The 14239-nt window shown below is 37.7% G+C and overlaps 1 protein-coding gene across 1 annotated transcript in view; it reads right to left on the reverse strand.

Annotated features, from left to right (window-relative positions):
• LOC126188085 (integrin alpha-4-like) overlaps positions 1 to 14239 on the reverse strand; it is a 521321-nt gene that overhangs the window by 13715 nt on the left and 493367 nt on the right. Inside the window, exon 22 of the mRNA XM_049929540.1 lies at positions 2817 to 2949. Coding sequence (XP_049785497.1) covers positions 2817 to 2949 — 133 coding nt within the window. The remainder of the gene's footprint in view (positions 1 to 2816; positions 2950 to 14239) is intronic.

Genomic DNA, 14239 nt, shown 5'->3' on the forward strand with positions numbered 1-14239 from the left:
TTTATCTTTGAATCTATCTGATTTTTTCTTTGTGTCTCAGTTAGTCATTGGTAAATTGGGATTCACAAAAATGTGCTGAGAGATTAAAAACTGATCTGTTTGACATAGCACATTGTTATTAAAGTCTGACTGGCAAAACCACACAAGCATCATATTATGTTGGACGAATGAAACAACAAACATATTTTTACATGTATGATTAAGTCTGTAAGTCACAGAGTACACAGTTTTTCCTAAGAGTGTTTATTGCTTCATATTTCATGGATTTTTGCTTACCACACTCATCCACTGCCACACAATATGACCAACCTCCCATACAAACAGCGTGAGACCTAGGGCTATCTACCAGCAAAACCATGAGTTGGTCGAAGTGGGTGATCATGGAGAAAAGAGTGTCAGTACCTACACACAAGCCTTTTATATATAGATATAGATTATCATCCCTTTCTTTATCTTTGTACTTGGTAAAGATAGTGCAGTACTTACCATGCCCGACAACTCAGATTTAAGTTTTCTGTGGTTTCCCTAAAGCACTCAAGCAAATGTAATGCTTGTGCTGTATTTGTTGTAAACTCGCTGTCATCAGGACAATAAGACCTAATCTTTCTTGGTTTTATCTTTATACATGGAATGGAATTTGCATTTACCTCACAGTGGCAGTCTATAGCAAAATTTAGGACTAGTGTTGATAGTGTTATCAATGTAAATTACAGTTTTGGTCCTTAAAAGCATGCATTGCACATATTGATAATTATTCCAATTTACTGATTTTTTATTACCATCATGTAAGTTCTTTTATAATGATCCCTGGATGTCATTCTTTATGTTGTCACTAACATGTTTCAGGTATAAGATCTCGTATATTAAAAGTGTGATGACCTTACTTAAGCACTCACTCCTTTAGAGTTTTTAGCCATAATGACCATCACAATTCACACATACCAATATTTCCTGCTAACAATTAGCATTCTCACACTTTCAATTCTATTTAAAACAGGTAATGTCCTTTATTGCACATTTTCCACAATAATAAAAGTTTTCTATTACTACATCTTGCAAAAAATCACAACATGTAGTTAATATACTTGTAAACTACATATTTATTTTTCTGCTTTTGCCATAGCAGGACCATTTCAGGCACATTTTGTATCATGTTACTTTAGATATTCAGATTGTCAATTCTTTTCAAATACAGACACTTTTCATAGAGACATGTTAAGAGAGTACTTGTGATCTATTCTTGGCACCATATTAATAGTTTCCTTGTTAATTTGAACTTCAAAACCAATATTTAATTTAAAAAAAAAAATTACAGCCCCCGGGAAATGAGCGTTAGGTGACATACGCAACAACATGTAACAGGTGTTCAATGTTGCGTGAAGCATAGAGTTTCACAAAAAATTAAAATCTGAGTCATTTATGAAGTATAATATAATATCTTAGTCAGTGTATGCTTTTTCTGCATCATCTCTTAAAATCTGTAAAAAGAGTTGTCCAGAAATTAGGTTTCTCATAGCAATAGTTGGGCTATTTTGTGACATAATTACCACCAGAATTGAGGCACTTGTCATGCTGTGAGATTAAATTTTGTATTACTGTGTTATAGAAGTATGCTGCCTGGGAATGGAACCAGTGCTTTAGAGTTGTATTCAGATCTTGGTTATTGTGAAAATGGTAATTGGAGGCAGACATTTCTTGGAGTGCAAGAATAGATGGAAATCACTGGGAACATGGTCACAACAGTACAGCAGATGATCACACAGCTCCCAGTGAAACTCCTACCAAACAGCTGTTGTGCATTGAGCTGTATTTGGGCAAGCATTGTAATGGATCAGCACATGTTCACTGAACATACAACAGCTCTTGTTTTGAATAGCCCATCTTAGTTTCTGCAGTGTTTCAGTGTAATGATCTGCTTTCACTGCTTCACCTCTTCGCAGGAAGTAAATCAGCAGAATGCCATTCCCATCCCAGAATGCAGTGCACATCACTTTCTGCCCTGACACAGTCCATCTGGAGATCAACTATGAAGCTAATGCACTGACTGCTGATTGGTTTCTGGAGTAAAATGAGCAACCAATATATCTTCACCCATGACAATCCTGGCAAGGAACTCATAGCTTACACCAGGTTACTGCTGCTGAAATGTCAGTGCTTCTCAAAAGCAATCAATTTTGTCTTTGGGTGTCAGGGATTTAAGTATGCATGCATGGTACACACTCTACTGTACAGCAGGTGCTTCATGGCAATTTCATGCAACAAGGATCACAATATCTGCAGGAAATGGCTGCTGAGCTCCATAGTCATTCTGTGACAGTTCTCAATGCTGCTCTGCTGCACCAGTTCCATAAGGTACTCATTGAAGAGGGATGGTCAACTACCATTCTTTTCAATGTGGACACTCTGACCATCTTTGTAAAATTACCTACCCCAGTCATGCACCATCTGTTTTTCCATGATCTTCACCCTTACACCAGACACTGATAATGATTAACTTCAATTGGTACTACATTTTGTGCATTAATAAAAGTTACTACAGTTCAAACTAGACAGCTGGTGGAAGAAAGACTACCAGCTACCATTTTCAGCCACTGCCAAGACTAGTTTGGCAATCATGTGATTGGTACATCATAGCTCTGTTGTGCATGTGCTACATTTCTAGCTAAATACATACAATGAAACAAGGGAAACTTAATTTCTGGATGACCCTCATACTATCATATTGAAATTGTACTTTATCAAAATATTATTGCAATATTCTCAACTGTTTTCTGTAATATTAGGTAGTCCATAAAATTTACCAAAAGCCATATTACCTTTTTCATGCCAAATACTAACAAACACAGCAGTAGAATGCCGCCAATGATTGCAAGTATAATTATCCAGACTGCCACTGATTCATAGGGCTTATCTGCCACTATTACTGTGGATACTGATTTTCTGCCTGACCTGAAAATTTATGAATAACAGTGGACATTTTAACATTATACTCCAAACTATCTGTGTATGTAATATTTAAGTACACCAAAGAGCATGGAAATAAATTAAAAGCTGTACAAACCAAGATCTTACTACATTAAATGTATTAACAATTGTGAATAATGACAACCATCAGCTGTAGAATGGAATGACAACAATGAAAATTTGTGCCAGATTGGGACACAAACCCAGATTTCCCACTTATTGTGAATGGTGCTTTACCATTTGGCTATCCATGAATGACTCATGGACAAAACCAAACTTCCATACATCATCAATCATGTGTCTATGACCTGTAGTCACCGCAGTACCTGTTCCTTTGGATGTGCATGCAAGTCCAAAGGAACTTTGCATCATAATCTGAATAATACAGGCATTGCAGTATCGCAAGATCTCACTGTCTCAGAAGCACAATATTTTGGCAAACATACATGTTTTCATTATCAGATGCACTGATGTGATTTACTGACAAAATATTATGCTTGTAGGATACAGAGATCTGGCTATACACTGTACAGTAATTTCTTGTTATCTACATCTTAAGAAACTGAAGAGTCACATCTGTTAAACACATAATACTACAGAAAGCTGGAAAAATATTTGATATATTATCTATCTTTGAGGTTATAAATATATCAACATCAAAGACAAACAACATTTTATTTATATACACCAGTAACCTAATATACCACTGGCCAGTAAAACTATAACATGCAACAAATGTTTAAGTGGCTACATGTTTAGATATGCAAATGATCAGCATTTCAGTGCAACTGCACAGAGAATATAGAAGTAACACAATCTACATTCAGAATATAAGGAAAGAATATACAGAGGGTTTCTCACCAAAAACCACATTTCCAAAAGAGAATGATCACAAAGGCTGAGTTGTATGTAAAGCAAGTGGCTGACCGCAATTTACTGGTAGAATACTAGGGAAATGTAATAAATCTACATAGGAGGGAGCATACAAAACACTCAGGTGACCCATCTTAGAAATCACTCAGTTTTGTTGGATTCACACCAAATATTACTAAAAGGGAATTTTGAATAGATACAAAGAAGCTCAGCAAGAATGGTCACAGGTTGCTTTGACCCTCAGAGAGTGTCACAAAGATGCTGAAAGAACTGAATTGTCAGGTGCTTGAAGATAGCTGAAAACTATTGCATAAAACCCCACTTACAAAGTTTCTAGTACCAACTTCAAGTGATGAATCTTGGAACATATTGCAACCGCATGTGTATCACTCCCACAGTGATTTTAAAGACAGTATTAGATTAATTACAGCACAAATTAGCATGTTTAAGCAATAATTCGTCCCACACTCCATACATGAATGGGACAGGTGAAAGCCCTAGTGACTGGTACAATGAGAAGTACCTTCTGACATGCACTTCACTGTGGTTTGCAGATTATAGATTGGAAAAACACATCTTAATGTTATTTGTTTGTGGGAAGATTGCATAATGCTTCACATAAGGAAAAGAAATATCTACCAATACATATCAGAATTCTACTTTTGCAGGATTGAGGCCAACAAGACTGCACTTTATCAATCCAAAATATTGCTGCTCATCTTAGTCAGGACCTTGCAATTGTTATGTGAATGTATGATCATACACAACACCATGCAGGATCTCAATAGCCCCACATGAATAGCACCTGAAAGGACAAACTCAGTGTTCTTTCAGCTGTGGAGGAATTACAGCCACATCATGCACAGAGAAACAGGAAATGGAGTTGTTTGCAGCAAGACAAGTATCCATGTGGAAAGTGAGATGACATCTTGAGTGCCATGAATTAACAGCACAGCAACCAGCATTGTGGCTTCCCCTGATATAAGGAGAGAGAATGGTGCACAGATATGTTATCTTTTAAGATAAGTCCACATTCTGTATACAACATCATGATCAACATATGTATGTGGAGGCTCTGAGGAGAATGAAAATTGTACGAACGTATTTGTCATTGTTGTATGTGCCCTGTACCTGGTGTAATGGTATGGGTTGCAACTGGATCCACAAAATATCATCCTTAGTTCACACAAACATTAATTTAGGCATCAGCCATTACATTTATGATGGAATAATGGTGGCAGCTTTATCCTTTGTTTTGATTTCAGTGACATTATCTTCCAAGAAGAAAATACAAGATTGCATGTTGCACATGTTGTCCTGACTTGTCTCATCAAAGAGTATGTTTCACTGTTGCCTTGAAAGCATATTGGCCAGATCTCTCACTCAATGAGAACACACTCTCCTGAGCTGCTGAAAGGTGGAATACCACCACTCGCAAGCTACTATAACTGATGAACCTTAGCATAAAATTGAAGCACTGTGGAATGACATATGTGTATTAGTCATCTAAGTCCAGTTTATCTTGATGACTAGCTCAGTCACAGCCTTTGTTGCTGCCAGAGACTGCAGCTCTGTGTACTAAACTTCACACTCTGTATGCCCCCAGATAACCTACAATGTAAATAATGTAGTCTTTCTACTATACTGTATACTCACAATAAATAAAATTCTCTTATTTACCATCCTTGCTGATACTGTAATTTTAATGGCCAACAGTGTATTACAATTACTTTCACATGCCTCAATTTATAAACTTCATGTTCAAGGCTCACTACATTTTTCAGAAGTACTCATACTGTCTTTGTAAACTAGATCTACATAACAATTACAGATCTCATTGAAGTTTATGAATTTCCTTGTGTAAGTTTTACTCAGTTTCTTCCTAATAATTAACAATATCAGATTTTATCCAAGTTTTGATGTGTGATTTTGTGCGTATCAAAATATTTGACATAAAATTTCATACCTTTTGATTGCACCAGCTTGAAATCTTAAGCTTTTCACACCACCAAGGGACTACAGACCTCAGTATATGACATATATTTCACATTTATTTGTTGATCATAGGTTCACAATTGTTACTTGATTTTACCAGTTTCTAGTATCAAGTGTAGGTAAATTTCATGTTGTACCAATGTACATTTTTCTGCATTTTGCTTAAGTAACTAGTTCTTTGTATAAATTAAACATTGTGTACAAGTAAGTTTTTAGTGTCATTATTTATTGTTCACAAACAAAGGTTTACACAGTCTCTATTTAGAGAACCAGTAATTACCCTAATAGCTTACTTCTTCAGTATTAAGATCTTATCCACACAATTAGTTTCCACACAAAATAATACAATATAATATTATGCTTTGAAAAAAGAAATGCAGGATTTTCTAACATACGTGTCACGTACACACTCCATAAGTTGCCTGAACAAATAAATTGTTCTAGACAACTTACCACTCAGACACTTTACATGTTGACCCTGAGATAATTTATCATCTAAATAAACTCCTGAAAAACTTATCGTAACTTGGATGTTCACACAAAGTTCCAGCTGGTCTTCATTTAATTCATTCCATGATATTTTGAATGGGCACCTACCACCCATTTCCATGTGAGCCATCAAATTTGATGGGAAAATTTTTAAATCAACATAATATGAATAACCTGAGGGAAGCTTAATTGTAAAATCTAAAATTTCTCAGATTGAAATGTTACTTTAATAAAATTATCTGGGCTGTTTCGTCATAGTTAGGTGTATTCCACATGAAAACCTAACATTTTCTCCCCATATGCAGAGGACATTTTTGAGGAGGATCACAGCAACTTCAAGTGTCCGATTCACATCCTGGCTTGCTACTGACTGTACCTAGCCAGGGTGGAAATCAGACACTTAAAGAAGCTATGACCACGCTTAAAGTGTCCTCTGCAGATGGGGTGAATCATTGAGTTCTACTGTGAAACTCATCTGGTCACAGCACAATAGCCCAGAATATTTTATTAACTAGAAGTTTATTTTAACAGTAAAAATCATCTTCTGTGTTTTGTTTTTCTTCAGCAAGAATCCATTTGCTCAAAGACTATTAGATGCTTCAGAAATTTCGTTTTCAACAAAGTTTTAAGGCTACTGAGAACAGTACTACAGTGAAGACAAATCATGTCATTTGTATACGGTACAGTATTGGCTCTAATAAATGAGGTCAGATCATTAATCAACATTAGGAACAGGAAAGGGCTCAGCACAAATCCCTGTAGAACACCAACCTGAACTTGTTCCATACTGGACATTTCTTTGCCAACATAGACAACTTGTTTATAGTTCTGTAGAAAAGATTTTAATAGTTTAATATATGATGTGTGTTCAAAAAATACTAGAACATTCATAATTTTGCACCAGTAGTGTGTTAAAGTGAAACGTGGTTGGCATACGTGCACAGGCCTGAGTTTAATGTGTAACTGCCAGAAGCTTCATTGTTGTATGACAGTTATTGTTCAGAGCTGTATTGAGTAGAACATCATGTTGCACAGTTTGCCTATTTAGAGATGGCAGAGTTAGAGGAGTAATATATCTGCATCAAATTTTGCATGAAACTCAAGAAAACCTTTACAGACACACACCAAATGATGCAGGAAGCCTACAATAATGCTTTCTTAAGCCATACTCAATGTTATAAATAGTTCACATGGCTTAAAAATGGCTGGATGGAAGTTAAAGAGAACGAGATTTTCCTGAAAAGAATCATAACTGGTGATGAGGCATGGGTCCATGGGTATGATGTTGAGGTGAAGGTTCAATCTTCACAGTGAGTTGGTAAAAGTTCTCCAAGACCATGAAAAGCTCATCTGATCAGGTCAAATGTCAAAACCACGCTGATAGTTTTCTTTGACTTTGTAGGATTAGTTCATCACGAATTCATGCCACAGGGACAAACTGTTCATCGATGGTACTATCAGGATGTGTTGTCATGCCTGTGAGAAAATGTGAGAAGGAAACAGCCTGATATGTGATGAGACAATTTACAGCTCTTGTATAATGATAATGTGTCTGCAAATTCATCTGTGTTGGTACATGACTAGTGCACAAAAAAACAAAATCACTGTACTGCCTCATCCTCTGTACCCAGCCAGACCCGGCACCTGCAGACTTTTTTTTTATTTCTTAAGTTGAAAACTCTATTGAAAGGATGAAGATTTGCATCAATAGATAAGATAATTGCTCAAACAGACCTAATGTAAACAAGTGGCATCATACTTATCAGAAGCAGTTTAGTTTATACAAATTATTACATAGTCTCCATCCCAAAGCCTTTGAAAGATTTTGCTGTTGGCAGATGCTGGTGTATGCATTGTGCTTTATTGTTGTTGTAAATGGCACATTTCCTTGGGAACTTAAATTTTATTTTGGTTTTTTCCCTCATGTATGTTTTTTTGTTGCAATATTATTTTGCAGTAGTTGGATACAGTAAAATTCTTTGTTAGAGAATCAGTTCTTACCAGTCAAAATTACAAAAATTTAAATGAAAACTAATGTAATGAAAAATTCCCAGGTAGCAATTCTCATGTTTTTCCCAGTTTTCTCCTGGACAAAGAAATTCCCCATTTTTCCCAGATTTCCCAGTTGTGCTGCGGCATATATACCCTGTCTTAGGCTTACAATGTGCCAAGTCCAGGGCCAGTGCTTCCAAATATTCCATGAAGAAGTTGGCCACCAGAGGACTATGAGGACTACCCACAACAAGGTCTTCCAGCTTGCCTTCCATATGAAGTAGCTTATGGTGAGACTTGAGCTTTGTGATGTCTTGCAGGAAAATGGAACTGAGTGGTACTTTTGGAAACAAAGAAGCAACATCAAAGCTGACCAGGATGTCGTTTGGTGCAAGTTTTAGTTTCTTCAGCTTCTCAATGAAATGTCCTGAGTCCTTTATGCATGTGTCAGTCTTCCCCACTTGCGGCTGGAGCAGGGAGGCCAAGAGTTTTTGCCAGTTTGTACTTCAGTGAGCCAGGATCACTAACAGTTGGTCTTAGTGAAACTTTATTCTTATGGATCTTTGGTAATCCATACAGCCAAGGTAGTAGGGCTTCTGTGCTATGCAGGTTCCTCTGTATGTTCATAGGAAGAGAAGATACCTTGATTAACAGATTCATATTCCATGAGATACACTGTGTCAGATCTGCAAGTAGTTTTCATTGTGTCATCAGATCTAATAGGTCTCAGATCTTCTGCTCATGACCTTTGGTCTTCATTATGACAGTCACATTTCCATTATTGGCAGGCAGTACCAATATACTCTTATCAGTGTTAAGATTCTTAATAGCTTGTACCTCTTCTTTCTTCAGGTTGCAAGTTGGAGGTTTTGCTTGGTGCAGTATCCTGGCTGTTTCAGTGCATATTTCCTCTGCTCTTTCACAAGGAAGGGTCCAAATGGCTGCTTCAGTATTAGCAATGACATCCTCCATAGGTGTAGTTCTAGTTCTCAGGGTGGTAGCAAAATTCCCTCTTTTTTGAGGGATGGAGTCTTCCTCCTCATCAGTTGCCATTCAGTGAGATTGACCACTGTGCATGATATGTCGGGAATTGCCTTGTCAGTCTGCTTTTGGTGTCTTGCAGATTTTTTCTTGTGTCACACAATGCAGCACTCAAGTTAGTTCTATGTGCTTCTGTGAGTGATGCTGTCAATCTTGTCCCAGTCATCTTGATGCATTCTGCTAATTGATTGATAGAACCTTCGTGAACAAATTTGTACAATGCTGAGAGACTTGAGAAGAATGGATGAGGAACTATTGGACATTTTCTGTCAACTAAGCAGCAGACTGCATTGAGAAAACTGGGACAAGTTTAACAGCATCACTCACAGGAGCATGAGAACTAACTCAATTGGTGATCTGAATGACATAAGAAACAATTTGCAAGATGCTAAAAGCAGACTGACAAGGTGATTCCTGACATGTCACACACAGTAGTCAAGCTCACGAAATGACACTTGATTGAAGAGGAAAAGTCAGTTCTTCAAAAAGGAGGGAATTTCACTATCATCCTGAGAACTATACCTATGAGAGGACATCATTGCTAATACCAAAGTGGCCATTTGACTATTTCCTTATGAAAGAGCAGAGGAAACAAGCACTGAAATAGATAGGATATGGTGGCAAGCAAATCCACCAGCTTGCAACCTGAAGAAAGAAGAGGTACAAGCTATGAAGAATCTTAATGCCAATGAGAGCATATTGGTGCTGCTTGCCGATAAGGGAAGTGTGACCGTCGTAATGAAGTTTGAAGAATATGAGCAGAAGATCTGGGGCCATTTTAGACCACATGACATACTGAAAACTATATGCAGATCTGATGCAGTGTATCACATGGAAAATGAATCACTTAATCAAGGCATCTTCTCTGCCAGTGGACATAAAGAGCAAGACAGGAAACACAGAAGCCCTACCACCTCAGCTGTATGGATTACCAAAAGTCCATAAGAATAACATTCCACTAAGACCAACTGTTAGTGCTCCTGGTTCAACAATATTCAAAGTGGCAAAATGCTTGGCCTTTCTGCTCCAGTTGCAAGTGGAGAAGACTAACACATGCATAAAGGACTCAGGCCATTTCATTGAGAAGCTGAAGAAACTAAAACTTGCATCAAATGACATTCTGGTCAGCTTTGAGATTGTTTCTTTGTTTACAAAAGTACCACTGGAGCACACCGGTTCCATTTTCCTGCAAGACACCAAAAATCTCTTCATGCTTGTCTTACCATGAGCTATTTTACATGGAATGGCAACCTCTATGAAAAGCTGGATGGTGCCGCCATAGGTCATCCTCTTAGTCCAGTGGTAAGTGGTAACCAACTTCTTCACAGAACTCTTCAAAGCTCAGGCACTGGACTTGGCACCAAGCCTTAGCTGTGGTACAGATATGTCGATGGTATCTTTGTTGTGAGGAGCCATGGTGAGGGAAAGCTCGGTGACTTACTAAGACACTTGAACGTCCTCCACCTGAACATAAAATTTACCATGTAAGTAGAAAAGAACAAAAAACTACTATTTCTAGGTGTGCTGGTCACAAGGTATGGTGAAAACTTGGGACACAGCATGTATCAAAAACTGACACACACAGGCTGATGCTTGCACAAATATTTACATCACCACCTGCACCAGAAAATAGGTGTGATTAGTAAGCTCGTAACATGAGCAAGATGAATTTGTGAGCTTCAGAAATTCAGACATGAAATACAACACCTGGAAAGTGTTCTGGGGAGCAATGGGTACTCTATAAGTTATATCAGAGGTACAACATAGTGAACACTTGGTGAAGTGACACCTCAGAAAAAGAAGTGAGCGTTCTGCCTTTCTGTCATACATTCCCAGAGTGACGGACAGAATCGCCCATATACGTATTGCACAAACATGGCATAAAGGTGGCTTACAAACCAACAAAGAAGATCAAATAGTGTCTCAGATTGGCAAAGGATAAAAGGGACCCACTTTCAATGTTAGAAATATACCGCATACCATGCACAAGTGGAAAAGTTTTGTTGCAATGACTGGACAATCAGTCAACACCAGGATCACAGAACATAAGTGACATTGCAGGTTGGAGTGGATGGCGAAATTGGCCATGATAGAGCAGAAGCTGTGTGAGACCAACCAAGTAGTAAAATTCGCCAACATAAAAGTTCTTGCTGTAGAGAAGAGCTATCACACCCACTTGTTCAGAGAAGCTATTGAAATACACAAACAGGAGTACAACTTCAACAAGAAAGAAGAAAGCCTCAAGGTAAATGGCTCCTGGCTTCCCATATGGTGAAGTCTTCCACTAATATGGCAACATCAGTGATCAAATGATGTAAGGGAGTGGTAACTCTAAAGGAAATTGAATTTTCAGCAAACCATTGTTATTGCCAGAAGCTTGTCACTTGCATATTTTGAATCTACATGTACCACACAAAATATTTTAAGTGAAAAGGAAAATAATAGTGTATAGGAACTATACACATTTTTTGAAGGCTTACATAGCAGCCACTTTTCCCTAACAAGGCCAATGTGGCCACAGCCACGCAACAGCATCCCATGTCTGTTATTCTGATTCTCACACGTATTTTCTAGACGTCTTGATTCTCTAGTATCTGAAACAAAACCAAGTGACTGGAGCAGATCAATTTCAATCAGATTTTGGTTTTGGCCAAGCCTCACAGAACATAAATTAATTTATTGAAAATTATCACACAGGGACAGAATGACAGATGATAGCTTGGTGGATAAAAGGGTTTGCAAGTCAGTCTGATCAGTAGTATTATGCGTAATATATGGAAGTACCTAACTCTTATTGGGGTAAACACTTTGGGTTTTTTTTCCCAATCAAACACTGTGTCAGGCACTAGTCACTCACGGAGAAAGGTATCAAACCCTAGAAAACAACATGGAAGTACATTTTTAGACCAAAAGACTTTGCCTAAATATTAATATGAATCTGAAAAAGTGTAAGCAGTTAGCATGTGGTAAGCAGTATAAACAGAACAAATATCTGACAGAGCATGTTTGAAGATTCATCCTGAGAAACTGAAGGTAATTGCATCCCTTCAAAAACGTCACCAGTCGAACATTTGTCATTGTAAAGCCTGTGACACAAATTTCAATTATGAATTCAATTTCAAAGCATAGTTGGTGAAACTCATCCAAGCCTGCAAAGCTCTGATTTGGTGTTAATTACAGTGAATAAAGCCCAGAGTGTACTCTTTAAGAAATATGGACATGACTATGTTGGTGTGGATGCAACACGGACTAAACAGCTATGCTTTTGAACTAATAATATCACTAGTGTGGAACAACATGAGACAGGAGTTCCATTGTGACTGCTTTATAAGGAACAGGAAGCAAAGTAATCTGCCATTGCACGTAAAATATGAAATATAGCACACTGCTTTTTTAATTTGAAGGGTATAGTGTGTCAGAGAGACTATTTTTCCATGCAGTTTTATATCTTCAAAATGGCTCTGAGCACTATGGGAATTAACTTCTAAGGTCATCAGTCCCCTAGAACTTAGAACTACTTAAACCTAATTAACCTAAGGACATCCCACACATCCATGCCCAAGGCAGGATTCGAACCTGAAACCGTAGCGGTAGCAAGGTTTCAGACCGTAGTGCCTAGAACCGCACGGCCCCCCTGGCCGGCTTTTATACCTTCAACCTGTTTTATTCAACAGTCAACATTATACTTATATATCTTGTCTTTAGTCATGACCTAAATTTTTAGGATAGTGATGACTATCCAAACTACCTTCATAATGCAGAAATACAGAAGATAAAAATATGGCAGAAGAGCTCAATGCACAGTGCTACTTAAAAATGACAGAAATGTTGACTTCCTTTCGAATGTAATTTAAAGATAAATATTGATAACTATCTTAAAAATAATACAAACAATGGAAAATCCAGGGTGAAATAATGACAATATTTTGAAAAGATAGTTGCTGTTCACCATATAGCAAAGACGGTGAATGAGTTGCAGATAGGCACAACAAAAAGACTGTCAAGCAAAGCTTATAGTCAAATGGGCCTTCATCAGAATTAGACCACACACACACACACACACACACACACACACACACACACACATGTGCGTGCATGCACGCACGCGCATTCGCAACCATTGGTTAGGTCCTTTTTGTAAAGTTTGCAGATTCCCATGTTCAAAAAAAGAAAAGATACAGTCTGTACACATCATAATGATGTCACACCTGACTGTCATGGTGCAAATAATATCCTACCCCTTGATGGTGTATTACTTTTTCTTTAGGGTGAAACCACCTTGTCATGTGATCAACTCTATAATTGTGACATCTACTAGTAGCACTAGGTACTTTGTGGCCTGGTGTCACAAGCTGTGACTCCAGAAGACACAGGGTGTAACATCATGTCACTTTTCCCACCCTGGCCACTTTAACCTACCAACCTCTACTACCGTATTTACTCGAATCTAAGCCGCACTTTTTTTCCGGTTTTTGTAATCCAAAAAACCGCCTGCGGCTTAGAATCGAGTGCAAAGTAAGCGGAAGTTCTGAAAAATGTTGGTAGGTGCCGCCACAACTAACTTCTGCCGTCGAACATATGTAGCGATTCACATGCATGCTTTTCAGGCACAAAGATAAATACTGGCGCCAAAACCTTTGCGTCAGTAAATAAATAAAAAAAAAAAAAAAAAAAACGGTGGAAGACGAAATTTTTTCTCCGCCCCGAGTTTCGACCATTGCATTTTCATACATTATCCAACAAAGTAAATACAAATTCCGTATTGTTCGTCTTCAAATGTAGCAACATGTCAATGTACTGTACTACGAAAATCCGACTGGCAAGACTGTTTGGGATGTTTGTCAATATGGCCAACTCTACGTTCTCAATTTTTTCTACCTATGAG

Source organism: Schistocerca cancellata, chromosome 5, assembly GCF_023864275.1.
Source record: "Schistocerca cancellata isolate TAMUIC-IGC-003103 chromosome 5, iqSchCanc2.1, whole genome shotgun sequence".
Taxonomy (NCBI): domain Eukaryota; kingdom Metazoa; phylum Arthropoda; class Insecta; order Orthoptera; family Acrididae; genus Schistocerca; species Schistocerca cancellata.